At 32.0% G+C, this 27,760-nt stretch overlaps 4 protein-coding genes, 1 long non-coding RNA gene and 1 other non-coding gene across 8 annotated transcripts; 3 read left to right on the forward strand and 3 right to left on the reverse strand.

The window, feature by feature from the left end:
• Positions 1–2,116: 2,116 nt before the first annotated feature.
• Positions 2,117–2,204, reverse strand: TRNAY-GUA (transfer RNA tyrosine (anticodon GUA)). The gene is given in 2 exon segments: positions 2,117–2,152; positions 2,168–2,204. It is a non-coding gene; the product is annotated as a tRNA-Tyr (tRNA).
• Positions 2,205–3,652: 1,448 nt separating this feature from the next.
• On the forward strand, positions 3,653–5,492 carry LOC112495776 (uncharacterized). Its single transcript, XR_003062112.2, has 2 exons — positions 3,653–4,716; positions 5,221–5,492. It is a non-coding gene; the product is annotated as an uncharacterized LOC112495776 (long non-coding RNA).
• A 304-nt stretch (positions 5,493–5,796) lies between these two features.
• Positions 5,797–9,715, reverse strand: LOC102609716 (bifunctional L-3-cyanoalanine synthase/cysteine synthase 1, mitochondrial). Its single transcript, XM_006491077.4, has 10 exons — positions 9,283–9,715; positions 8,302–8,411; positions 8,136–8,193; positions 7,764–8,027; positions 7,537–7,674; positions 7,320–7,371; positions 7,129–7,208; positions 6,326–6,385; positions 6,162–6,242; positions 5,797–6,074 (listed from the first exon to the last, which is right to left on the reverse strand). Exons 1-10 carry the CDS (start codon positions 9,460–9,462, stop codon positions 5,976–5,978), a joined length of 1,122 nt encoding a protein of 373 aa, XP_006491140.1. The 5' UTR covers positions 9,463–9,715; the 3' UTR covers positions 5,797–5,975.
• Positions 9,716–18,625: 8,910 nt separating this feature from the next.
• LOC127901362 (protein FAR1-RELATED SEQUENCE 5-like) lies at positions 18,626–22,958 on the forward strand. Of its 3 annotated transcripts, none has more exons than XM_052438507.1 (5): positions 18,626–18,825; positions 19,697–22,046; positions 22,144–22,296; positions 22,391–22,450; positions 22,551–22,958. In XM_052438507.1, the coding sequence occupies exons 1-5, from the start codon at positions 18,818–18,820 to the stop codon at positions 22,914–22,916; spliced, it is 2,937 nt and encodes a 978-aa protein (XP_052294467.1). In that variant the 5' UTR covers positions 18,626–18,817; the 3' UTR covers positions 22,917–22,958. The 3 variants fall into 3 exon arrangements, with proteins under 3 accessions (XP_052294467.1, XP_052294469.1, XP_052294468.1); XM_052438509.1 differs by having other exon boundaries at positions 18,629–18,825; positions 22,568–22,760; XM_052438508.1 differs by lacking the exon at positions 18,626–18,825 and adding an exon at positions 18,849–19,086.
• A 437-nt stretch (positions 22,959–23,395) lies between these two features.
• LOC127901427 (uncharacterized) lies at positions 23,396–24,987 on the forward strand. The gene is made up of 3 exons (XM_052438731.1): positions 23,396–24,107; positions 24,337–24,465; positions 24,598–24,987. The coding sequence occupies exons 1-3, from the start codon at positions 23,769–23,771 to the stop codon at positions 24,760–24,762; spliced, it is 633 nt and encodes a 210-aa protein (XP_052294691.1). The 5' UTR covers positions 23,396–23,768; the 3' UTR covers positions 24,763–24,987.
• On the reverse strand, positions 24,972–27,746 carry LOC102608684 (hypothetical protein). The gene is made up of 9 exons (XM_006491073.4): positions 27,529–27,746; positions 27,355–27,435; positions 27,044–27,133; positions 26,710–26,876; positions 26,049–26,118; positions 25,887–25,966; positions 25,699–25,761; positions 25,428–25,504; positions 24,972–25,316 (listed from the first exon to the last, which is right to left on the reverse strand). The coding sequence occupies exons 1-9, from the start codon at positions 27,604–27,606 to the stop codon at positions 25,216–25,218; spliced, it is 807 nt and encodes a 268-aa protein (XP_006491136.1). The 5' UTR covers positions 27,607–27,746; the 3' UTR covers positions 24,972–25,215.
• Positions 27,747–27,760: the final 14 nt, after the last annotated feature.

The raw sequence follows: 27,760 nt of genomic DNA on the forward strand, positions 1-27,760 counted from the left end.
GTTGGCAACAAGAGCTCTGTGGCTTTATGCATCAGAAGTGGGGCCCACATGTTTTGAAATTACAAAAAAGGGTACGCTTGGAATTGACCCTAGAATTTACTTTAATTACGAGAGAATCCTTTACTCACACTCCATGAGCAAGTAATTCTGCTGCGTGTCAATAGTCAAAAGTTAACGAGCGACTTAAAGTTTGGCATGATACAACTAAACTAATGAATGTTATGGCAAAAGATGAAAAATCTTTATATGAATTTTTATTAATGTAATTTCCATTTTGACCCCTGTTTCTTTTTCTTTCGTTTTTTAATTAGGTAACTTGTTTTGTTATATTTCGTTAATTGAAAATAATTTTTAAAAATTAAAATGCAAATGAGTGTGTTTGTAATAAATTTTACCGCATGTGATAAGATAAGATAAATGATAGGCCATGTTTTGTATTAAGATTGGACAGTTATAACTTAAAGTACAATATTAAAATGTTTACTAAATATTATCTGTTGTGATTTAAAAATTAAGATTTGTTTGGAATTGTAATGAAATAAATTATTAATTGAAAAAGTTGCTTAGTGTTTAGTAGACTATGTTGTTACAAACTTACAATTGTTGTGAGTTTGAAAAGTGTGTACATATGTTTGATCTATTTTATTACAAAAGTATTATTTTATTGTATAATAAACAAAATAGACATAAATTTAAATTGCCTTTTATTTATATTATGGTTTATGATGGTTCAAATATTAAGGTTAAAATAGAAACTTCAAGAAGGTGAATGGCTATCTAATAAGCTACTTATAAAGAACAACCTCTTTTAAGAATAACAGTCAAATTAGAGAGAAATAAATAGTTTTTAAAAAATTTATTGAACAATATTTTAGCTAAATCTTAAGAAATAAATTGCTTATAACATTTCAATCTCAATTTTGAACGCATTAATTTGATTTCATTTACTATTTATATCATGAAGCTCATAATATTTTGTTGTTATTGTCAAAATTGTTATTTAAAAATCAAATTTACTATAAATTTTGACATTTATTTCATAATATAGTTTTTTTATAGCAATTGTAACTAAAAAACTACAATACATCAATATCAAACAAGACCATAGTGCATTCATATGACACGAGTGTTAAAATTATAAATTAATTTTGTTTTCTTGAATATGTCATACTCTCGTATGTATTTCGCTCTATACACATCACATATGAATATATGTGTTACTGAAAAAAATGAGTTAATAAACACATATAACATTTGTATATGGATTTGAATAGGACACGGCTATTTGTTTTATTAATTATAATTTAATGGATTAATAAATACATTTTATTTTTAAAATAGACTAAAATAGAGTTCAAATTTACTGGCAAGACTTGTAGTTTCAAAAAAAATTGGGATCACTTTTTGAATATTTTGAATTTATTAATTTCATATTTTTTAGAATCCAAATGAAAATCAACAACTTATTGTATTTTTCAGCCCTCATCTCATATTTAAGGCTGATGAATTCCAGTCTCGGAAGAAATATTGAATTGTATTTATTGGTATTTACATTGCATTCTCTAGCGTAATATTAAATTTAAAAATAAATAAAAAAAACTGTTTGGAAGGACAGAGAGGGGCAATTGCGTAATATTAAATTTTATGATTTCTTTAAAGTTTAAAGTTAATGTCCAGCCAATCCCGTTCTCTCATAGACTGCAGCGTTACTTCACACAAGCAAAATAGGTAGAGATTTCAGATTTGCATATCTCACAAAATAGTCTCTCACTAAATTTATTGTGTTTGCTTGTGTTTATTAACCATAAAAAGGAAAAAAAATCGAAATTTACAGTGTTTGATTTTTGTTTTTGAAGCATACAGTGTTTGGGTTAAATATATTTAAAAGAAGAAGAAAAAAAACTCTTCTTAACATATGCTTTTGGAGGAACTAGGTATTTAGAGCTTATAACTAGATAAGATTTCTACCCAATTAAAGACAAAATATTAAATTTCGTTGACATTTTATTAAAGAAGTTCAGTTTGGCCCATGCCCATTTTACAACGGACCCAAACAAACAATGGAAATGTATTATAAAACGGCGCCGTTTGCACTGGGACAAGTTGGAAAACAAAATCCGACCTGCCGGATTCGAACCAGCGACCTAAGGATGACAGCTTATTACTACTACAGTCCTCCGCTCTGCCAACTGAGCTAAGGTCGGGGGTTGACAACCACTTCACTAAATTATTTATTACCATGATTTCTCCGATTGCAAAAACCAAAACAGAGTTTTGTGCCTGCAAAGCAAACTGCGTATAAGCTTGATGAACAAGATTTACTAATCTGGCACTTGTTATACCCAACAGTCAACACCCTTGACTTCTATATATACTGACCCTCCTGGGATGAAACATGCGTCTGAGCAAAATCAAAAGAACGCCCTTGGATTGATGAGGTAGTTGCATGGAGATGAAGCCACGTTCCCCTCCCAATAATCCATTGAAACTTCCAACCTGATGTATGTAGAATGGCTTTATTACCAGCATATGATTTATAAAAGGTTACAGTAAATCACTAAACACATTGAACAGATGAAGAGTAGTGTATCGTAACGTGCACACAAGTAACACATAACGATAAAAATTAATAATAATAATAATATTAATAATAAGGACAGACATCAACAAAAAGAAAACAAAATAAAATAGAATTTCTACCAATTCAATATGCAAGTGAGCTAAACGAAAAGAAAAACAATCAATATCGGGGATGTATAAATTTATCCCACAACAAGAACCAAGCTATTAGTAATCAAAAAGACAAAAGTCCATCGATAAGTTTAAAATAATTAAATAATAATTAGAATCTTACTTTTAATCATAATTGTTCAAAATTAAAGTATTCTCTACATAAATACCTTTTAGAATATTTAACTTTAAAGCATTTCGTATGACGAAAAATAAGTTATTAAGAAGTATGAATATAGCTAAGCTAGGGCCCTTCTATATTTAGCCATTTTAGCTAATCTTGAATTCTCACTATTGAATAAGTAAGAAACAACATAAATCTTTCACTTTCTTCCACCAAAGAAAAGTGAATAAATACACTTTAATTTATTGCTTCATAACACTATCTCACAAATGGGTAATAATTATATGTTTGTCCACTTTATTTAATTAACTAGTTAATATCATATGGACCATACATTGCATTTCTTACAATAAACACGCAATACGTAGAAATAGGCCAATCGAATAAAACAAGAGCGATTAACTTTGAATTCGCACGACTCCACTAGAAAGAACACAAATAAGAAAATAAAACTTAAATCAAGTTCATATTAATTTGATCAATGGAAAGAGCAGCTTTGAGCAACATTGAGCTTGTATGATCTTTTCAATCAAGTGAAGCAAGTATCAATTCTTTAATCTTTGTATCCCGATAAGCCATGTGTACATAAACACTCCAAAAGCGAGTGAAGCAAACCTATTGTTTCATTTCTACCAATTCCTCCACATTTTCCAATTCAATGTCTAAAACTTTTCAGACAATATGGCTTCAAACAAAGTTAAGATCAAATGTAATTATGCTTTCAGAATAACTTGAGAATAAGAAGCTCTCCCCGGCTAAGCAGCTCTCAACATTAAATGCTAGAGTCATTTCCCACTTTCTACCAAAGACAGACGTCTCAGACCCCTTCACCTCCCAAAAAACTAAGAACAGTCCGAAATCAAGTGATCACCGAGCTCTACACTAATCACTCCATCAGGCGCAAATTACATTGCTGGGCCGGGCTTTCTGGCCCAGTTGCCATCCCTAAGCCACGACATTATAGATGGGTTCATGGGGACATCGTTCCATTTTCGTCGAGCCCAACTTTGCTCCCTTTCTTTGTCCTTTTTGGTCATGTTAAAATAACTGAGCTAACCCTGTATGTATAAAGTATAAACCAAATCCAGACAAGAGTAACAAAGTGAAACAACAGAAGGGTAAATACGACAGTTTATACTGGAAAAGTAGTCTTTTGTAAGACCGACAAGCATTGCTAAAAGCAAATGATCATTATATTAAGAGCTTAACCCGTTCGGTACCCTTTTTCGAGCCATGTTTTCGTTTTCATTTTTATAATACACACATAAAACATGTTCGAGTGATTTTTTTCACAAAACAAATTACAAAACACAAAATTCGGATTCATTATTATAACTACACAATTGAAAACAAGTTAAAACATGTTCTCTAAATTTTACAGACTAAGCCTAAAAATGAATTCAAAAATAAAAGAAAAATTGTGACCTCCTCCTTATCTCTTCACTGCCGCTCTCTCTTCCCCGCAGCTTTCTTCATCCAGTTGCAGCAAATCTGCACTCTCTCCCTTTCCCATATCTTCATCCAACATCTTTCTCTCTCTTTATTTCTCCCGATCCACTCTCTCATCCTTATCTCTTCACTGCCTCTCTCTCTTCCCCCTTCCCCCGCAGCCTTCTTGATTCAGTTGCAGCAAATCTGCACTCTCTCCCTTTCCTCAGCAAATCTGCACTCTCACCCACTGCCGTTGTTGTGTTTCCGCCATAGCCGCTGCTGCTGTGTTTCCGCTACTGCTCAGCCGTTGCTGCTCGTCTTCACCCAGCTGAAGTTGCTCTCCCAGATCTGTCACTCGCCAGTATTTTTTTTTTTTAAGTTAAAAAAAATCCACAAAATGTCGCTGCTGCTGTTTGGCATGTTTTGCTTCTGTAAGCATAGACATCATTCTTTGGAAACCAATTTAAAATGAAAAAAAAAGGACATTATAATTTACAAGATTTTTAACTTAATTAACTTTTAAATATTTCTTAAAGTAGGATGTTTTTAGACAGCGGTGAATTTGTATATATGACATTTAGAATGAAAAAAAAAAAGCCTGAGAATTTAATAAAAATTTTCAAAAATTATTTGAGTGATTTTAATTGTTTTTAATAGCATGTAAAGATGATATTGTTCACGATTGTCATTGCCATGATATTTTTACTCCAAATTCCATTTTGTTGATGATGCACGAGTTGAATTTATTGCCTGTCACTCCAATTTTTTTTTATTTTTTTTACAGAGAAAAAGCATTAGGCAAATTGGACTTTTGTTATTAGAGAGAAATAAAGATTTTTCAAGCTTAGCCATGAATAGAATTCAATCAAACAATCTGTAATTTCAATTTATTGCTTTAGATGGAATTCACAATTTGAATTTATTGCCTTTGATAGGTTATTTGGAGATTTTGATGTGCAAGATTTGATTACCAACGAAGAAGACACTAGTAGGTCACTTATTAATATTGATTTATCTCTTGCAAGTGTCGTAGAGATGAATACTATAAGAGATAGAATTGGAGCTTCTATGTGGCATAATTACATACTTAATGCATAATGTCTATCATGTAATTTTTTTATAATTATTTTATTTAAATCATTTGTTGTAATATATATCTTAATTATGGTGTAAAAATAATGATAATGTAAAACTTTTTTTTAATTAATGCTAATTCTAAAACTTTATTATCATGTTATTTTTTTTACAATAATTTTGTTTAAATTATTATGTTGTATTTGTGTATGTATTAGCTAAATAATTATTTTATAACTATAAATATGATGTAAATGCAAGTAAAAACTGTTTTTGAAAAAAGTACTACCCAACGCATATTTTCTGTTTTTATTATTTTCAATTGTGTTTACCGAACGCATATTACTATTTTCAGTTTTAAAATACATAATATAAAAAATGATACCAAACACGTACTTAAATTCAAAATTCGAAGTATTTAAATTCAAAATTCGAAATACAGCAACTGCAAAATATCATTTTCATTTTCATTTTTATTCTTAGAAAATACAAATTGAAACAATACCAAACGGGCCTAAACTATCTGATGAAGGGATCAAATTTCATACAAATAGAGTTCAACAAGCAAATTTGATACAAGTTCAGCTTTCTGATAAGCAAGCCCCATATACAAGCATTAGTCAACTGAAACTGGTTGCATGTTCTCAGCTTCTTTCCTGAGTTCTTGAAACAGAGCAGATGACAAGTATCGCTCCCCAAAGCTCGCATGAACAGTCTGAATTCAAGCCAATAACAGTACTTACTAAAATGGAACACTCAATATATTGATAATTTATTCATTTGAAGGCAGAATATATCGTACCACAATAAGTTTGCCTTTGTTCTCTGGCATGCTAGCAAGTCTTAGGGCTGCCACTGTATTGGCACCAGATGATATTCCAACCTACATAAACCAGAACATTGACATTGGGTTGAAAAGAACTTGAACTAGTATAATTAGGCAGCCGAGCAGAAGTATCATATTACCATAAGCCCTTCCTTCAATGCCAGTTCCCTGGCCATTTTTACTGCATCGTCACTACTAACCTGCCATATGAATATTTTTTTCAGCATCAAAGATAATTCCTTCCTTTAGGGTGCGTTTGGCACACTGCATTGTATTATGCTGTATTACATTATTTTAATGCTGGTGTATTGTATTATGTTGTATTGTATTAGCACTGTATTATAATAATGTTATACAATGTTTGGTGCTACACTGTACTGTATTATTTTTTAAATTAATTTAAATTAAATATTATATTATATTAATGTTTTATATTATATTAATATATTTAAATTGCATTAATATTTTATGTTATTATTTATATTATTATTAATTTTAAATTAATATTATTCATATTTAAATATTTTTATTAGTTATAATAAGTTATAAATTATTAATAAATTATAATGTAAAAATAAAAAATATACTATTATTGAATGATAAATTATTTATTTATTAATTTATATTAATAATTATAATATAAAAATAAATAAAATAAAAATATTATATTAAATTAAAAACTATATTTATTTATTATTTTAGTATTATAATAATAATAAAGCAAAAAGCAAAAGTTAAAAGCAAAAAAAAAAAAAAAAAAAAAAAAAAAAAACTAATGCGTCAGTTGACGCATTAGCCTCCCACCCCAATCCCTTGCAATTTTGTTCCAAACATGAGTTTGGTATTATTTTAATGTGAACAGTATTATAATACCTCCTTAATACTACAACCAAACACACCCTTAGGGGAGTGTAATAGTTTGAGCATTAGCAATAGAACTTACCTCGAGAACCTTTTCCATCACATCCATGTCTAGTATATCTGGTTTGAATCCAACGCCATTGCCGGTAATGAGATGAGGACCTATTTCAATTGAAAAATATTGTCAAACTAGCAGCTTCTTTATCTATGATAAAGGATTCAACAGAGGCTAAAGTAACTCAAAATCCAACAAAGGATTAGGACAATGCTTGCCTGGTTTGCCCCCATTCAATATATTACTTTCAGCTGGTTCCACTCCATAGATCTATGATATTGAAAACAAAGATACTAATGAGTAACAAGGAAAGAAAACCAAAATTTACAACTCCTCTGGCCTTGTAGCAGATTGAGTCTCTGTCTTAGTCTTTTTTTAGAATATTACGATTTATTGTGACATACAATTATATTGAATCACCAATTAAATAACTACCTTAACATTAGGATTTTGAGATTTAAGATACTGCCCGACACCAGAGACTGTTCCTCCACTACCGATTCCCATTACAAAGATGTCTACTTGTCCCATCGTATCCTCCCATATCTCAGGACCAGTTGTCTCAAAATGAACCTATTTTCATCCATCAGAGGGCACAATCTAATCATAAACTTACTCTTGTGCAAGTAGACAAATAAATAAATAAGAAAAGAGTTCAGTACCCGCGTATTGGCGGGATTTGAAAATTGTTGAAGCATGAAAGCATTTGGTGTGGATTCCAAAAGTTCTTGAGCCTTCTTAACAGTTCCTCCCATCCCCTTGGCTGGATCTGTGAGGATTAAATCAGCTCCAAATGCTCTCATTGTCACTCTCCTCTCCAAGCTTGTATAAGAGGGCATAGTTAGAACCATCTTATACCCTTTCATTGCTGCCATAAACGCCATGCTTATTCCCATGTTCCCTGACGTGGGCTCTATGATAGTGGTCTAATGATTCAATAGCACAAGTTTGATAAAAACGTAAAGCTGCAGTCCGATAGTTCGAGGATAAACATATAAAACAACTGAGTGCAGTTCTCTATTTTTTCAGCTGACCTTTCCGGGAGAAATTAAGTTTTTATTTTCTGCATCTTCGAGCATGGCCACTGCTGGTCTGGTGATAGAGTTCAAATAAGTAATCTATCCTATAGAAATCTTATGATGGTATTAAAAAAGTCAGAATTTAGCTGTGGCAACAAAGAATAAAAAGATTCAAAAATACCTGTCCTTGATGCTAGCAGTGGGTTGGAACATTTCTTGCTTGACAGCAATATAAGCTCCACATCCTTCACTGACTTTGTTAAGAAACACAAGCGGGGTTCTTCCAATGAGCTGAAAGTGGAGCAATGAAAGCAAATTTAATCAGTTAAGACAATTCCATAATTAAATGTATTCCAAGACAATTTCAACCATCCAAAATGCAAAATTCATGTACAGTGAAGTACTTCGACATCAATACTTTTTATACAGCAAAAATTCATAAAATTCAAGAGTCAGTAAGCCAATCGAGATTAAATTTCTAATGGCAAAAGATTCATATAATTAATTTCTAAAAGCTGACCACATATTGCTGAAATGAGCATTTCTTTTAAATTAAATGGCTATATTTCTAGGGCGCCCGACATGATGGCACTTGCAAGATCATCATTATAGATGCACGAACACTATAATTTTTTTTTTGTTTTTTTTTATCAAATACTTAGAAAAAAAGTACTTTTTGTGTATTTATTTATTTTTTTATTATTTGAATGCTAACTCAAAAGACACTCCTTCTCCACACATCCAAACATTTCCAGCTCGCGCCAATAAGTATCCAAAATCAAAAGTTAAAAATGGTAACGCAGAATTATTCAGATTTTAACTTCTAAGCAAAAATAAACCTGATTGGTGAGTGATATTATTAAAGGAGATAATAGACCAAAACGAAATTGAAATAAATCAATAATGAATATATACTGGAATAACGTTCGGTTTATACGTGTCAGCAGCGCGTAACAGAGCAGACTCTGTCCCGCTCAGGCATTAGATAATGTTAAAAATAAATTTTTTTATATTTATTTTTCCATTAAAGAATTGTTATGGCATGAAAGGAAAAAAAATGATGAAAAGGGACAAATTGAAAATGAAAAAATAAGTTTTGAAAAGGGAGAAAACAGAAGTAAAGAAAGAAACAGAGGGAGATATATAATTAAATTGAAATTACCTGGGAAACATCTCTCTTGATGTTGGTAGCTGGAAGATCCTTGGGCAAATCTCTGAGTCTCTGAGCAAAAGATGAAGAATCAACCGGCGCCGGCTGTGAGGAGACCAGTCTTCTCATCAACATGGGTTCGCTGCATGTTAAGGCTCTTTTCTTCAAGAAACTCCTCAAAGCAGCAGCCATTTTTAATAATAATGGAGGTTGGAGGAGGAACTTTAAATTTGAGCAAAAATAATAATTCACTCTTTACAAGAACCACTCCCACTTCCACCAGCACTTGCAGCGGATAACAAATTAAGGCTCTGAGTGTGGTGATGGTAGTATGTAGAAGGTGCGTGGTGGTCACAGAATCCGGAGCCCCCCTTTTATACTAATTTCTTTGTTTTTAACGTAACGAAAACTAAAATGGCCTCGTTAATAGGGATCGAGGTTGGTGGTGGGACAAGCACGAAGGAATCATCATGACGTTCATTCATTTATTTTTATTACCATTTTTTGTGCTATTTCGCTCGCCGAAATATACATATACATCCACGTATATATATATATATATATGGATCCCTCTAAGTTACATGCATGTACCTTACAACCCTCTCATATGAATAGTGAATGGACCCACATTATTCACTATTCATGTGAAAGGATTGTAAGGTATATGAATAGTGAGTGGACCCACATTATTCACTATTCATGTGAAAGGATTGTAAGGTACATGCATGTAAATTAACATTAACCTATATATATATATATATATATATATATATATTCCTCCTTTCTTACATGCATGATATATACATCCTCTCACATAAATAGTATATATGTTTTTACATATATGTAAGATAAGAATTATATATATATATGTGTGTGTGTGGGGGGGGGGGGCGCACGCGCGTATGTATATATAGAAGAAGAAGAAATATTATTACCCGCTCTATGCACCCAAAGTAACATAAAATTTAGTATAAAGGCATAAAAAAATTTGTTATAGTAAATTTCATGTAGTTATTATTATTATTTTTTGTTTTTTATATTTGTTATAGTAAATTTCATGTAGTTATTATTATTATTTTTTGTTTTTTAGTGATGATGTTCTTTTTTTTTTTACTGCTTTTTATGTATATGCCAATTTTGAAATGATGATTTGTTGTGAATAAAATAACTTATAGAGCAATGCTATTTGCAGATGACGTTATATATAAAATTACTCCATGACCACTAAAATTTAAATATATATATATATTACTATAAAACAAACTTATTCATTAATAAATATTGTTATTTATGCATAAGCATCTTTGATCTATTTGTCACATGTAATGTTGTCCGTGAATGTCATGCAAATAGAAATTTCCTAATTTATATACTAATTGGGTGGTATAACTATTAAATGCCACCCTCAGATTCTGGAAACATATAAAAATAAGGAAAGGATTTGACCGCCATATATATGTATGTTAATTGTACTATTATATGTGGTAGAACCGATAAACCATTATATTTTATATGTATTCTAGTAAAGAAAATTTATTGTTTTCTTAAAGTATTACTTCTTAATTATTCATTGTTTGTTTGACATGTATATGTAGGGGTGGGCATGGGTTGGTTTGGGTTGGATTTTAAGTCAACCCAAACCAAACCATAAAAATTTGGATTCAACCCAAACCAACCCAAATATTTTTAACCCAAACCAAACCAAACCATTTGGGTTTGGTTTGGGTTTGGTTTGAATTTTATTATCAAAATAATTTTTATTTTAATAAAATTTAATTATATCAAAATTATAATAATTATTAATTGTTATTAATTATTAAATTGATATTAAAATATAAAAAAATATAGTGGATAAAAATTATAAATTTTACAATAACTTAGTCCTTAAATTAAAGAATACTAGAAAATCAAAATAAAGTTTAATCACAAAAATTATTATTTCTCAATAAATAAGAATGTACACTTTAATAATAAACTTTCACAAACATGACATTAACAATCTAATAATAAATTTTGCCACTTGTTATTTATTTAATTATGTAATATTTATTTTTATTGATCATTTTGGTAGTTTTGCGTTATGTTGTCTACTTATATGTTTAATTTTAGGGAGATTGCCAGTTTCCCCCCTACAATAATCAACGTATATTATTTTTCCCCCTAATGCTTTTATAATGGCCAAAAACCCCCATAATAGTATAAGTTTACAATATTACCCTTATTTTCAACTACTCTTTTATTTATATTTATTCTAAATTAAATAAATCACATGAATAGAAACTAAATAAAAAATAAAGCATTAAAAACAAGAAATATATGTTTTGATATGAACAAAAAAATTAATAATAAAATTTTTTTATACTTATTTATTTTGTGAAAATTTTCTTATAATAAATATATAAGAAAATTATTAGTCAAATGATAAAAAAATTATTATAAGAAAACTTGAATGACAAATAAAAATTTATTATAAGATAAATAATAAAATATTTTACCTATACTTTTTACATTTAATTTTAAAATATTATAAAATATTTATTATAAGAAAATGTTCATAAAATAAATAATTATAAGAAAAAAATTTTGTAAATAAGAAGAAATTTATGTTATTTCTTCTTAGTAGAGTCTCCTGCTCTTTCTATGATGATCCTTCCATGTCGGAGGAATTATTTTTGTAAATAAGGAAAAAAAATTATGTTATTTACAACAATATTTATTTAATTTAAATTTATTTTTACTGTTATTTTCATTTTCTAACTGTTGACAATTGATCACGCCGTAAAAAATTTAATGGTGGTCTTTCACTTATTTGTGTTCATTTATTTTGTTTTCATTTATTTCATTTGAAAAATTTGTGTGTTGGGATTTTGTCCATAACCCATGGGTAAACCATACCCAAACCATAATGAAATAGTTTTCTACATAAAACCCACATCTAACCCATTTTCATGATTTACCCAACCCAAACCATTTAATTTGGTTTGAGTTTGGATAAACCCATGGGTTGTGGGTTTATGCCCACCCCTATGTATATGTATAAATTATCATGATTCATTAAAATATATACACGATAAATAATGAATGATTACTAATGGATTTTTGGTCCAATGAGAGAAATCTAACACTTACAATGTTGAATGTAAGAGTTCGAACCTCCATAAAATCTTTACGAATAAATGTTAGTTTCACTTCTCTCTTAAATATCAACTAATTGAGTGGAAATAATATTTCTATTACAAATATGAGTGAAGTAGACACTCTTCGAATATTAGAGATGATTTAAAATATCTAAGTAAGTGTTTCAGTGTGTCAATGTAAAATTTTTTTTTTAAAAAAAAGAATGATTACGAGGAAATGGTCCAAAAACACTCAAGACTCCCATGTTGGGAGTGGTGGCTGCTGGTCCAATGTAGAGCTGCCTCCTGGCTATAAAGAATGGTCAAATTTCATCAAAAAGCAAATGAATGCATCATGCATGTATAATTTTGAAACGCAAGTAAAAACAGCGCGGCCACCAGGCACCCACTGATGACAAAAACCCAAAGATTTGGTCCACTAAAGGATGGCATCCATTTAATTTAATTTTACCACATTTTTTTAGCTAGTTCACAGTAGAGGTGAGTGTGTGACAGACACTATACTAGGCATTTCGACATTTTAACAGAACCCTCGATAGTCTGTCAGTCCATTAACAGAACCTCCATATGGTCTGTTGGTTCATACGTAAGGAGAGGAAAACAAAACTAAAAAAAAAAAGAATTTCAATATTATTATTAATAATATTATTCACGACGCAGGTACGCAAATGGAATGTGCCAGGTGAAAATTGCGGATCACTAGTAAGCTTCGGATATCAGAAGCGGGCCAAAAGTGTATTTGTCAAGTGAGCAGTGGCTACCCTGGCGCCTTTCCGGCTTTGGGGGATTAATCACCAAGACGACGTGGCGTGGCGTGACACGCCGCCGGGCGTTCTTGATAAAGGTTAAGCTATAAATTAAGCCTACTCCATCCATTGCATCTAATCGAATCGAATCGAATCGATTCGTTTTGTCATGAGTTGTTGTGATGCAATTGCTTACGACTTTAGTTACTTACATTAACAGCCACCTGCCTCCATCTTTCCGTTGCCCATTGGTTCAGCGTACCTGCTGTTGTTTCTTTCACGTTTTATTTATTTTATGCAAGGGTGGTAAATTTTGGAATCACTTCTATTTGTAATTGGGGATGGCTATGGCTATGGGTATCATTCAACGTGAATTTATTATTATTAAACTCACATCCGTAGAGAATATAAATCATCAAATCAGCCTGCAATTCATAAGGAATTTTTTTTTTAAAAAAAAAAAACACTTATTACGAACTTTAACGACTATTAAATTTGTCACTCGGTCTTTAGTTGAATGACTGGGCTGCTGCCCTAACAGTTCAAGTCCCTAAAATATTGTGGGGTTCAATTTTTTCTTTAATTATTGAATGAAATTTTTTTTTTTTTATTAATATGAGTAAGTGAAGTAGACGTCCTCGAATATTAGATATAATAAATATTTGGACAGTATTTCATGATAATGTATATAAAATTAGTCTCAATAATAATTTCATATAAATATGAGTGATAATTTGATTATAAATATCAGTAATAGTCTTATGTAATATAAATTATAGTTTGATTGTTATAATCAGTTTCAAAAAAAGAAAAAAAAACAATTATCAAACTTGTAATACACAGTAAACTTTTTGTCATCCCAATTAGCACCATGATAATTGCAACTGGTCATGCAATCTCATCCGTTACAAATAAAGAGATTTCAGTTTCATCTTATTCAACCTATTACCTTATTGTCATCGTGTAAACAATTCAATTTACTTCGTTCCTGTATATCCATATGCTTGATTTGTCAGATAAAATAGATTACAGACTAGAACACATCACTTGAAAAAAGTTCTGAACATTATTTATTTTATTTATTAAAAAAATAATATTAAAAACACTCTTTTAAATAATCATATATATAGTAGTATCATACCGTGAAGTTTAATGTTACAGAAAGGCATTTTTATTGGAATGGACCCTCAGCCTTGGAATTTCATTCATCGTCTAGTTCGTGGGATTCATTTTTCATAAGTAAGTGACAACGTTTATATGTGCCTAAATTGACATTTAAAGTTTTAAACTGGCCGGCTACGAGGGAGATAGAGAAACTATCAATCAATTCAACAAGATTGGTTCTTGTTCTTTTTTTTCTTTTTTTTTTTTTTGTTTCTGCAGGCCATTTTCTCTTTTTATTTCTAGATATTTTGGTAGCGAAAGAGGCCTTATTAAATTTTAATTAAAATTCCTGAATATTAATTCTTCACCGTGCATTTCTCTCTGGAAGTTTTAAAAAAAAAGGTAAAGAGTCCGACAACTTAATTACGGAAAACAAATGATCTTCATTTTTCAATAAGTTGAAGCGACGACGCAATGTTGACGATGAGAAAAAGATGGCAACAACGAAGCCATAGGCATGCGACGGTTCAGTACAAGCCAATGCCATGAAATGAAAATGTGGCCGGCTTTCATTTTTTCCAGTTCTTTCTTTCTGCTCACGCCACTTTTTCTACCAAACACCGTAACCCAGCAGTTTCCCCTGCGGATGAAGTAAATATTGAGAACGTTGTCTCTTTGTGTGTGCGCGTTGCTTTATTTATTTATTTATTTTTCTTTCAAAAGATTTAAAAGTATATTTTTGAGCCAAAAGCTATTAAGAAACCATGATTATCTCATGAATGAACCCAATATAATATAGGTATTCCAAAATTATTGTATGAGAGAATAGTCTTAACCTTGTGTAATCACTAATAGAGGGTGATATAAAATGTATAAAAAACTTAGGAGAGTTTAAATGAAATGACCTACATTCACTACCCACGCTACTTTATCACAAAATATATTGAGATTCTATAGATTATTCTTTAAAAATAAAAAAATAAAAAGTTTCCTTAATTTAAAAGGAACTCTAATTGGAATATATATATACTTCTGATCACATATATTAGTCAATTCAATTATGTAAACTCTCCCGCCATAGTTGAACTTTAAAACACTAGGGTTTAGCAATAAAGTAATGATATAGCCACAAACTCTTGTATAAACTTATCATGTACAAACCAATGCGACATGATAACATTTTTTGAATTAAATATCTCTTGTCCCACATAATTTATTTTTATTATTTTGTATTTTCATTCAACCAATAAATTGATACCACATCAGTTTGTACAAGATAAATTTGTACAAGAATTTGTGGCTCTATCATCACTCTTAGCAATATTTTACTCCCTTGGCTTATCTCATTAACCCATACTTTGCAACTAATTACACATAATTCTAAACTTAACCTTGTTATATATATAACATCTTTTTCTTTCTCTCTCCTACTCTTTGGCCGGCTAGCCTTGCTTTTAACAACTTGTTAAAGGTAAATTTTGGGCTTAACCATTTTTTTCCCCATTTTTTCTGGGTCAATTTTGCTTACTGATATGTGATGAGAGGTGATTAAAAAGCTTGAAAAATAATTCGATATGCATGTTAATTTTTCTTTTAAATTTGTTGGAAAATTGTCTTCAAATTTGGCAGAAACTTAAACTTTTGGAAGAATTAACGGATGAAATATTATCTTTCTCTAGTTGCTTGTGTTCTTGATGAGGCAAATTGGTTTTTCTACGAGGATTGAAGATTAAATTAGATGATTCAATTATGAAGTGTGATTGAAATTGAAAGCAGCGGGCTCTAAAAGCGGGTAAAGTTTACTCAATTACAAAGATTGAAGAGTAAACCGAAACTGTGAAGAAGCCTGTGAATACTGGTTATTTATTAGATTTAGTCATTTAGGCAAATTTATTGTCTTGGTTCATTGGCTCTGTTGGTTTCATGAGCAAGTGCTTTTTGAATTCCTAGCAAGATTGTTATTTTTGGACGTCAAAGGGTATCAAAAATCAAAATAGGTTTGGTGGCGGCGGCAGCAGAGAAAGGAAAAATATAAAGCATAATATCTATTTTTGGGTGAAGTTATTTGAACCAATCTAAATACTCTCTCAGCACCTACTTTTTCGAAATTAAATTTCTTACCATAATACTCATTTAATAATTTACCAAAAAAGACATGATAATATCATTAAAAATTATATTTTAGTTACTATTTACACAAGTCTCGGCCAAGAGCCGGCATGTTCGTCCTTTCCTAAAAATAATTTTCAACATTAAATATAATTTAATAAATTATCATCATAGAGAAGCAAAACCCACTTATCAAAAAGAATTTAATCACAAAATTAGAACTCAAACCATAAAAATAAAAAGAAGATGCTTGCTAAAAAGTTTACTCCTTTGCGGAAAAAGAAATTGTTTAGTGTGCTTTAAGGAATTTTTTTCCCCTATTCTTCGTCAACCTCTCAATGAGTAATGATTGCAATTTTTTGCAGTTTCTATTATTTTTATATTTTTGTTCATAATGTTGTAACTGAATAAATAACAACAAGAGACGTGAGTTGAAACTCTATTTCCAATTCTTATATTCTTTCGAGTTCTATGAATTAGTTTGATCATTGGAGAAAATAAATGTTGTATATGCTTTTACAATACTTGATTAAATGTCAAATTGTTCCCTCACCAATGCATCTGCAGTCGAGTTCTTGTAATTTCAATTGAGACGGAGGGGTCTAGGAGGTGAGAGAAAGAGAAAGCATGCACTTTCTTCCCATTTTCTTTTTATTTATCAAGAAAATGCTATCATAATAGTTTATTTAAACAAGGATATGTTTGGCATTTAAGAGGGTTTGTATAGTAAAATATTAATTTTTAAATTTCAGTGATGAAATGGGCGGAGAGAGTATTTTGATAGGTTCAAATTGCCTTATTTTTATTTTTATCGAGGTAGTTTTGGATATACACCACTAGGCCTAGTCCAAGTCCATTTCATTGAAGCCCAGCCCAAGTTTGATTCTCCTTCAATTTAGTTTTTCTCCTCTCAGATTTATGTGATTGGCTATATTTGGCAGGGAAGATTAAATTAGATTGACTATTAAAATTATATTGAATTGAATTATGGCTAGTATAGTAATAATGCAATATTTAAAATAATTATTGTTAATTTTGCTGTAGAAATAATCACCTATAAAGATAATCAGCTAAATATTTAATAGATTTATCTTTAAAAGTATCGCGAGTTTTAAAAACAATCATATGTGTTTAGTCAATTTTACTGTTAAACTATTATAAGAATATAAATAATTGGATTGGACATAATATTAGATACAATTTATTTAAACATTTATAAACATGTATATAAAATATTTTTTTATTGTGTACATATAATAATTGATGAGTAAAATGAATATTTTATATTACAAATTTTATTTTATTATCTCAATATAATTAGTAACACTTAATTTCTTTAAATCTAATAATTTTATTTTCTAAAGATAATTTTAGATTTTTATAATATATATAATTATATATATGGAATTGTATTAACTATAAAAGTAATTTTCAAAATCATTAATGCTCCTGTTTCCTTTCTTTTCAATTTTGCTATAGGATGAGTGATTTCACAAAAAAATGATTTTTAAAAAAATTTACGAAGCATGAAAATTAATTTTTTGTTTTTTTAAATTATTTTTGAACCTCCCAAAAGTAATATTAAACGAGCTTTTAGGCTGAATTTTATATATTGCTTTCATAGATTTGGTGCGATATTAGATTAAACTATATTAAATTAAATATAAGTGAAGTTAAATAGTATTTTCAATAACAATTAAATTTATTTAAATTATATATTTTTATATATGATGTATATTATTGTCTACTAAACAAAACACTATTAAATAATTAAATATAAAGTTATTTATTTATCAAATGATTAATTGCATGTTTTACATAATAATCAAATGATAAATGACATCTTTATTAAGAGGAATTCTAGAATATATTATAGGTACCATATCAGTCATATAATAAATAAATGATGTTATCTCATGTGGTCATTTATTTTGAAAAAATAACATGCAAGTGGTAGTTATATTAAATACAATTATATATGTCACACATGTAATAGTTAGTTGTAGATGTACCATAGAATTTCTCCTTAATAATAATTTTAAGGCTAAATATTAATACAAATAAATAAATGAATGAAGATGTCATAGATTAAAAAAAAAACTTATTTTATGGAATCATGATAGAAAAATAAATAAATAAATAAGAAGAAGTAATCACACAACAAGCAAGCATTCCTTAGATTAATGTAAAAGTTAGAATAACTAATTATATAATTTAAAACTAAATTTAAATTCAATCCACTTAATTCAATTCAATTCAAGTGAACATGTAAAAAATGAGAAAAGTTATTCTAATGAAAATTGTTCAAATGATCATATGCTCATTTGTAAATACAACAAATTTTTAAATCCCTCCCTTTGATCTGCTCCCTCAAATTTGCCGTGTTTGCATCGACAGCCCCAGCGCCCCCCCACCCCGGGGAGCACCCCAACAATTTCCCTCCGATTTTCCATGCCCCGGTCAGTTCACTAAACCCTTAATCAATTCATAATTTCAATTGTCTTCTCCTCTCTCTCTCTCCATATTCCATTTTGTTTCTTCAGTGATGGGTCCTTTTTTTAGAATTTTTTTATTTCATTATTTCTCAAATGTTTTAAGATAAAGTTTCAATATTCGGGGTCCCGCGTATCTTACTTAGGGCTTTTCTTTTTTTCGAGATAATCATTTAGCAGCACTTATATGTTGATGTTTTGCTCTTCTTAATTTACTGGCGAGTAAGTGTAAGTATGATATTGTGATGGTGAGAATTATATGACATTTCAGTTGATAATGTTTAGCTTTGAGCTATCTGTGCTAAGTTGTGTATAACTAATTTTTAGGTCTGAATTGGAGTAAATTGACACGTATAATACTAGGTTTAGCTTTAACGATAACATGCATTACTATTATTGTCATCGTCATCTATATTTGTATTCTGATTTTCTGTACGTCTGAAGAAATGAAGCTTAAATTGCAACTAAAACGGTTGGGAAAACGAATGAAATCCAAATTTTGTTTGGTTTTGGAATGCCCATAAACTGGCTGGTTTTGGTTAGAGAATCCCAAACCAGAATATATATTCCTATAATCCAAGTACCCAGAATTTTGGTTTGATCCCATCAATACCCTCGATTAGTAGATTGATACGTTTCGAAATGATAGCTTTAAAATTTTAAATTGATGGTGTTAGATTTATTAGTGACAAAATTATTACTATGTCTTTTAGGTGCCTAGAAATAACTGCAGAATGCTTACTATTTTCAGCATTTGAAACAAGTCCTCGTAAAAAAAATTCATCTTTCTTTACTTTATTTGTTATTTGATTTTTTATGCTTTTCTCGGTTAATGAAGGTCCATGAATAAGGATACTGACGAGTTTGGTACTCCTCTTGATGAGGACACGGATAGTAGACTTCAAACATCAAATGAATTGGACTTGAATGTGGAGCAAGATAGTCGCAGCCCAAAAGTAATTCCTGCAACTTTGCCTACTCTTTCCTCAAAAGAAGATGCTAACCCAAATGGGATACTGAAAATTGGCACACAGTTTGAATCAGATGAGCATGCTTACAGATTTTATAACAAATATGCCAGAGTGCTTGGTTTTAGTGTTCGAAAAGATTGGGCAAATAGGAGTAAGGTACATGGTCAGGTGGTATCTAGAAAGTTTACTTGCTCTAGAGAAGGATATCGGCGGAAGGATAGAAGAGACATGAATGTGAAGAAGCATCGCAAGGAAACACGAACTGGTTGCTTGGCACATATGATTATCACTCGCCAACCCGATGGTAAATACCGGGTCACGCATTTTGAAGCAAATCACAATCATGACAATATAGACCCAAATAATGATCAAATTGTACAATTGCAGAAAGAATTATCCAGTGCTCAAGCTGCTGAAGCCGACTTGCCTGATAATTTGGACTTGCAGTCTCGCGCAGATTTTGAACTGATGAGTGGAAGATTTGAAGTACGAGATGCTCTTGATTATCTTGCCATGGATTATGACTTTTACCTTCGGTCTGAAAGGGTGAGGGAGATGAAGGAGGGAGAGGCAGGACGTCTTTTGTGTTATTTCCAGAGGCAGCACATTGAAAATCCACCATTCTTTTACTCGATGCAGCTCGATATTGACGATAAAGTAAGCAACATATTTTGGGCCGATGACAATATGGTTGCAGCCTATGATCATTTTGGTGATGTGGTCTGTTTGGATACAACCTGTCGGACAAACAGAGATTTTCAGCCATTTGTGCAGTTTGTAGGAGTGAATCATCATAATCAAGCTGTGACATTTGCTGCTGCGTTTTTATTTGATGACACCACTGAATCACTCAAGTGGCTACTTCGTGCATTCCTAGAGGCAATGTTTGGAAAGAAGCCAAAGGTCATTCTCACAGATCAAGATGCAACCGTTGTTGAGGCAATCAGTTCTGTCTTACCAGAAACAGATCATCGTATATGTCTATGGCAGATGTACCAAAATACACTCAGGCACCTTAGTCATTTAGTGAAGGATATTAAAGCTTTTGCCACTAGTTTTAGAAGCTGCATTTATGATCAAAAGGATGAGGAGGTTTTTATTCAAGAATGGGAGGCTTTACTTGGCAGTTATGGCCTTCAGCAAAATGACTGGTTGAAATGGATGTTAAGAGAAAGAGAGAAGTGGGCCGTTGTATATGGAAGGAACACATATTTCCTTGACACGAAAGGTTCCCATGTGGTCGAGAGTTTATCTAATAAGTTAAAAAGTTGTCTAAGCTCTGACCAAGATATGCTTCATGCTTTCAAGCATTTGGAGAGGGTGGTTGATGAGCAGCGCTACAAAGAATTTATAGCCACTGATGAAATGGGTAGAAGCACACCAAGGATAATGGCGAATGTGATTATGTTAAAGCACGCAAGTGAAGTTTACACAACGAAGGCATTTGAACTATTTCAGCGAGAATATGAAAAGTGTTTAAACGTGATTGTTAACCGGTGCTGTCAGAATGGATCGTTGTCCGAATTCAAAGTTAGCACATTTGGGCAGTCTAGAGAGTACAGAGTTACCTTCAATTCTTCAGATAATACAGTTTTTTGTGATTGTATGAAGTTCGAGTATGTTGGGTTTCTTTGTAGTCATGCACTAAAAGTGCTTGATCAAAGAAATATAAAGGTGGTCCCATCTCAGTATTTTTTAAAGCGATGGACAAAAGAGGCAAGGATTGGGTGTACGAGAGATACTAGTCAGTTCATTGAACATGAAAACTCCAAGCTGGTTGCAGCAAGACGTTACAAAGATTTGTGTTCCCGCATGCTAAATATATCAGCCAGTGCAGCTGATTCTGAAGAAGCATTTTTGTTTGCTTCTAGGCAGCTTGAGGAAGTAATTGAAGGGGTTGAAAAGATCTTGACATCAAAACCTGAGGAAGTTCAAGGTATCACCTCTAGTAGCACTGGTGCGAATGCTTCTGAAAGTGAACATGCTGAGGTATGTTTGGATGAAAATACAGTTGAGGATCAGAATGAGGTCGGCAGAGCAAAATGGACAAAGGAAAATAAGAGTTGTGTCCCTCATAGACGTAAACTGAAAAACATACATGGAAGAAGCTCCAAATCAAGAAGAGTTCAGAACATACAAGCACAATCACCAAATACTGTCAACTGCATTTCGAACCCCCCACCAGCTTTTGTCTCACCTCAAGCTCCAACTATGGAGGTAATACTAGGCTTACTTCATTGAAATGATTCCGGATAACGTTCAAATTCAGCATCTATTGATCCTAGAGTTTCAAATGTATAATATTTTTTTGCAGAGTTTGTACAATTTAGAAGCTAATCAGGTGGTTCAGTGCATGTACGGGCAGCCTGATCTGCTGGTAGACCAACAGCCCAATACTGACTTGTATCAGCAACCAAACTTCTTCTCTGATCAGCATGACTCACCTGGCCAAACTCAGTTACTTGAGGTAAAAGTGATAGTTTAAAAAGATTTTACATTCTGATTAGGTTGAAATATTATTATCTCGAGTGAATTAGCTGGGCACTCTCATACTTATGCAGGAAACATTGATCCGAAGTACATACCATGATTCTGTCCCAATTAGCACTCATTTGAGGCAGGTAAATTACCAATCAAAATTAGGGTTTCAAAGTACTGAAAAGAAAATTTTTTTGTCGGATAGTATTTATGGCTCGATGCTGATCTATTAACTTGCTTCAGGATTTATCATATTGTAGGCAATGGAACTTGATTTGCAGTCATCCTCCTTTTTGCTCTGTGATCACAGTTGCAGATACAGAGCGTCTGACCCTTCGTATCTCGAACCCAAATAACAAAGAAGAATCTTGTTTATATTTTGCTTTGTACGGTTCCCGATTAACCAATTTTTTGAATCTAAATGGAATGAATACGAGGAGGCAATCTACGCGATTTTGTGTAAAATTACATAAAACTGTTAGGAATTATACAAGGTCGCCGGTGGGTGCGTGCGCATCTCTGTGTATGTGTGTATGTGTGCGCGCGCACACATACACACACGCGTGTACGCGTGTACGCGTGCGTGTGTTTTGGCTGCTAATCTTTTAAAACGTAATTTTATTTTATTTAATATTATTTAGTTTTGTAAAAGAGTATATATAATAAGTAACCTCCTATGATTAAATAATATTAAATTAAAATAAATAATTTTAACAAATAATATTTATTTTTTAAAACTCACTGTTGATTAAACAATGTAAATTTAAAACAAGATCAATTTTTCGCCGATAACATTTGTTTGAAGCAGATGATAATTATTTTAAAAATACTCTTATAAGTTATAGGTGATAATTCATTAATTTTTATGTTAACTCTATTGGAAGTGCTCACTAATGTATGGTTTGACTATTTTGCCTATACTAACTGATTTAATTTTTTTTTTTTTTTACCACCAAAAAAAAAAGAAAAAGAAAGAAACTAGCCACCAGCCACCAAATTCATCCAAAATTATCCAATTTCCATTCAAGGTTATATACATATATAGCTTTATCTTCTCTCTCCGATTTTTTTTTTGGTTTTCCTAGTCTCTTCTCATTGTTTCTATTTGAGAAATAAATATTGGAGAAATAAAGTCAAATGTATGGAGGAATTATTTTGTAGCCAATTGTGGATTATCCATCTCACGATGTGATTGTGAGATGTTGAGGTAGATCTATGGTTTAACTAATTAATTATTGAAGAAGCCTAGGCGCGTTCTATAATCCATCTCAATAGTTAAGTTTATTTTTTATTTTTATTTTTTTTTAATACTCCTCAAAATTTTGCATGTAATAATGCTGTAGATCCCACAAAATGCGGTATCAAAAACTAAGGCCAGGCAAAGAGTGAGATTGAAATGAAACCAACGATAATAAATAACGAAACCGAAGCGAAGCGACTAAAAATCATATATCTGAAAAAATGAAAATGACGAATCAATATCGCAGTCTAATTGTAATCCTGGTCGTGGTAAGTGTAGCCCAAATCTTTGATAGAAATGGTGAATTTGTCCGATTGACAGAGGCAGGGAAGAGCAAATTCCACATCACGGATGATCTGGCTGATGTGATTGATGATGAAGAAGATGATGATTGGAAGGAATGGGGCAAGCCAAAGACATCGGGCCCCGAGGAATTCGATCCGCCAAAGCTTGATTTTGACAGTATGAATATTCCCCAGATGCAGGAAGAGATGTTGAAGCGTCAATTCGGCCCCGTTTTCGGGTTCGTTAAGCTCCGTCTGGGTACTCCTCGTTCTGTGGTAAATCGATTGCGCTGTCACATCACATCACCCACTTTTTATTGCTTCTTGGTCGTCGTCATTAACAATGAATCATAATCATAAATCATTAAGCTGAGCTTTTATTATTATTATTATTATTATTATTATTATTATTAATCATAAATCACTAATAGTGAATGAATAAGTACGAGAGTTAGTTAAACATCTCGATCCCTGATAGATTTCTCATTTCCTTTTGTTTTTTAAGGCCGAAGTAATGGAGATTGCTACGAAATGGTCAAAAGTTCTGAAAACTGGATCTATTGAAGTGAAGTTCATGGCCATTGATTTTGTCACAATCATGTTCACCTTGCAAAGAGGCCAAGACGTTTTGGAGGTAAGCGATTTATGTTGAATTCAGTCCCTCGTTGAAGTCTTGGCTAATAAATTAACTTTTGATAATTCTCCACATTGTTCGTCTTTTGGATTCTGATTCATTTTCTTTTGGGAAATTGTTCTTCCAACCCAGTTGAGGGAGTTTTTATTGAACCAACCGGAGGCCTATGAGGTTAAGATAGGGGACCAAGCTTATCGACGACCAGGAGATCCTCCTCTTGAAAAAGTTATTCAGAAGCTACAAAATGAAAATAACAAAGATGATGCTGATGATGGACGCGCCAAGGAAGAGCTCTAGCTGACAAGATTTACAAAATTAGATTCAGATTAACAACACTAGGAATTCATTTCTAAGATTTGCTTTTCACCACTTTCAACTTTCGTTAGGTACCCGCACTCATCCTCATTCCTCATCCCATTCCTTTAATATTTGTGCCCGTCTGCCTGAGCAGATAGTTTGTAACTTTCTGAATGATGCACACTGGATTACAAATATATTCAATGCAATTTACTGAAATTGGAACTTCTTGATTTGAAGAAAAAGAATTTTAAACATGCAGAATCTTCATCTTATTCTATGTGTATGCAATACCAATGACAACATGAGAAATACTCCAGTTCCTTCATTAGCAGTTAGCAGATACTCGAGTAATTCTCATCTCAATAATTTACTTGGACGGCGAAAGGACACTGTTTGCATCTATTCAAGTAAGAATTGGGGTAATCTATGAATAAATATTGCACCCGACAATCATTTCAGCTTTCTACTGAAGTCTGAGAGTTGAAGGAGCTGAATCCTAGGAATGCTTGCTGCTTCTTCCCTCTCTTTCTGAGTGTTGTATCCCCAGTCACCTGCTCCAATTGATCCACTTTAGCAACCAGAGCTACTAAAAACAGCGGCAAAATATGACACAAAAACCGAAAAAGACAATAAAAGGGGGAAAGATTATTAAAGGATATTACCTAGGTACAAATTCCACCCATCTAGCTCAGGCTCTTTAATCACATTCTTAAGAGTTGCAAGTCGATCTTCCACAAAGCTGATCAAAATTTAGAAGTACTAGTTTCAGGTTTCATTCAAGTTTAACAAACAAGGGAGTTACGTCTTAAGTAATAGAAGCTAAATAGCCAGAAGAGCCAAAAAAAAAATCATTACCAAGCATTTAACAGCCTCATTTTGTTTTAGTAGACTATAGTACAAAAATATCTAATTGTAATACACATAATAACTTACTGCAATGTCATCCCCTGGAGTTCTGGTTTCTTCTGGAGTTGCTTCAACACTTCCACCTTTGGACTGCAAGTAGTAATCAAAATCAAGGAGAAATTCCTTTTAGTGGGAGCAACCACAAGCAACAGTGTCAAAGAACCAGCCAGTGCAGCCACAAAAGTATTTCACCTAGGAGCATAGACAACACTAACCCAGTTCCCAGACCATAAATTCTGTCAGGTGGTATTGTAACTCCTGCAAGCTCTCGTAGTAAAGCATCTGCGAAACGGCTCTGAATTGGGACAAAGGAAGATAATTTTATGATAAGAAAAGAAACTTATAAAACTATTACTATCATATCAGTCTCTTGAAACCTGCTTTGTGGTGACAATATAAATCCTTGAGCTTGCAAATTTTAGAGCATCAGGGATGCCTGGATAGAATCTGCAGGAGATGCACCAGGTAATCAAATTCCAGTTCACATTTATGGACCAATACTACAAGCTCCAGTAAAATTGAAATCTACACAAAATCAAAACCTTAAACATACTAAAATTTGGTAAAAAGACCGACAGGAGCTCCTATGAGTTCAAAAATATCAGAATGACAATTAATTTACAGCCAAAAATGTTTAAGATATGTAAAACGGAGACCCATACTATCATTCAAATTACAAAAGAGGAAAGGGAGCTGGCCATTAAATGATAAAGGAATGCATGAAGAAAGACAAACAATATGCCCAAAAAAGGTTCACTCAAGCCTCATAAGCAGCTTTATGCAAAGGGAAGCAAATTGGTTAACAATAAATGAATTTCAAGGTGCAATAATAATAAGAACTTTGTTCGCCCAAATGCTAATCAATAATTAAGTAGATTCTCAAACTAAGTTACACAGAAGAAGCACTACGTTGATTGCTAAGCAAAATATGAAAGTAAAAGTTTTTATTTTGTTTTATTTTTCCAGAGTTTTGATCATCATGTGAAAAATAGTAGTACAAATTGTTCAGTGTCATCTCAAAAAGCTTGTTTAAAATACCTATTAGCACCAATCCAAGTAGTCAAGTCCTTATCCATCCATTCATCTCTGACCTTGCCGAAAAGATCAACAAGAGCATCTCTATTCTCGCTCCAATCTTCCATAATCACAGGTTTTATCTTAGACCAGTTCTCCAGTATCCCTTCCACCGTGAGTCCCTCCGAAACCTTGCAAATTGAATCAAATTCGTCATCAGTTCAAAATCAATGTGTCAAAAGGCTAAGCAAATGAATATACAATCAACACCATTCTTCTAAACACAAACAAAGTTTGAAAGTATGACAGGCTTTTTAGCCATTTAATGTTCCATCAAATATAATTATATAATACCTACCGAGGATTTCCGAATAGAAGGCATTCTTATCTCAAGCAGCAACCTCACCAGTAACAGATTTTCATATCCTGTTTCCACCACAGGTCGCAGCTACAAAAAAAATGAAGTACTAATTAGCTTCAACAGAGCCTATTTATTTATTTATTATTATTATTATTTTTTTGGCCCCAATCAAACATCCATTCTTATGCATAAAATTAAAATATCAACTAAATAAACAAAGTCCAGGCGTAATAGAACAGCATTTCCGTTTTCAGGCAGAGGCATATGAGAAAAGAAAATTGAAATGAGATAAAAAACGAAGAGCTTACTATATGCATTTGATCAACAATCCAATCCTCGATGACGGAATCGACGCCGTCAAATAAACCTGGCCATCTCACTTTCGCAGCCTAACAATATGCACGAAGGGAAAAATGAATAATCAAATTAAAAATTGAAAAAAAATAATTCGCGCCGGCTGATATCCCAGTAGTTAAATGGACCTTGACGGCGGAGAGAGAGCTCTCCCCACAGCTGTCACAGAGAACTCCGTCGAAGTCCAAGGCGTACAAATCCGCCATCTAGTCGCGACACCCAACCTTGTTTTTGCTTTTACTCTTGCCGACTCCCATTATACCGGTGGGGTGCGGATTGGCTTACTCACCAAACTCCAATGATGGAGCGACACGTTTTCCCGTTTTCCCATTTTGAACGACGATCCTTTTTTTTTTGTTT

Source organism: Citrus sinensis, chromosome 3 (genome assembly GCF_022201045.2).
Source record: "Citrus sinensis cultivar Valencia sweet orange chromosome 3, DVS_A1.0, whole genome shotgun sequence".
NCBI classification, from domain to species: Eukaryota; Viridiplantae; Streptophyta; class Magnoliopsida; order Sapindales; family Rutaceae; genus Citrus; species Citrus sinensis.

Coding starts and splice junctions, on each gene's coding strand:
- LOC102609716 (XM_006491077.4), bottom strand. CDS start 9,462: ATGGCTGCTGCTTTGAGGAGTTTCTTGAAGAAAAGAGCCTTAACATGC. Junction 8,194..8,301: donor ACTGCTAGCATCAAGGACAG/GTATTTTTGAAT, acceptor CTCTATCACCAG/ACCAGCAGTGGCCATGCTCG. Junction 6,075..6,161: donor ACAAAGGCAAACTTATTGTG/GTACGATATATT, acceptor GCTTGAATTCAG/ACTGTTCATGCGAGCTTTGG.
- LOC127901362 (XM_052438507.1), top strand. Junction 22,047..22,143: donor CTCAAGCTCCAACTATGGAG/GTAATACTAGGC, acceptor ATTTTTTTGCAG/AGTTTGTACAATTTAGAAGC. Junction 22,297..22,390: donor GCCAAACTCAGTTACTTGAG/GTAAAAGTGATA, acceptor ATACTTATGCAG/GAAACATTGATCCGAAGTAC.
- LOC127901427 (XM_052438731.1), top strand. CDS start 23,769: ATGAAAATGACGAATCAATATCGCAGTCTAATTGTAATCCTGGTCGTG. Junction 24,108..24,336: donor TGGGTACTCCTCGTTCTGTG/GTAAATCGATTG, acceptor TTGTTTTTTAAG/GCCGAAGTAATGGAGATTGC. Junction 24,466..24,597: donor GAGGCCAAGACGTTTTGGAG/GTAAGCGATTTA, acceptor CTTCCAACCCAG/TTGAGGGAGTTTTTATTGAA.
- LOC102608684 (XM_006491073.4), bottom strand. CDS start 27,606: ATGGCGGATTTGTACGCCTTGGACTTCGACGGAGTTCTCTGTGACAGC. Junction 25,762..25,886: donor ATTTATGGTCTGGGAACTGG/GTTAGTGTTGTC, acceptor TACTACTTGCAG/TCCAAAGGTGGAAGTGTTGA. Junction 25,317..25,427: donor TGGGTGGAATTTGTACCTAG/GTAATATCCTTT, acceptor CAATTGGAGCAG/GTGACTGGGGATACAACACT.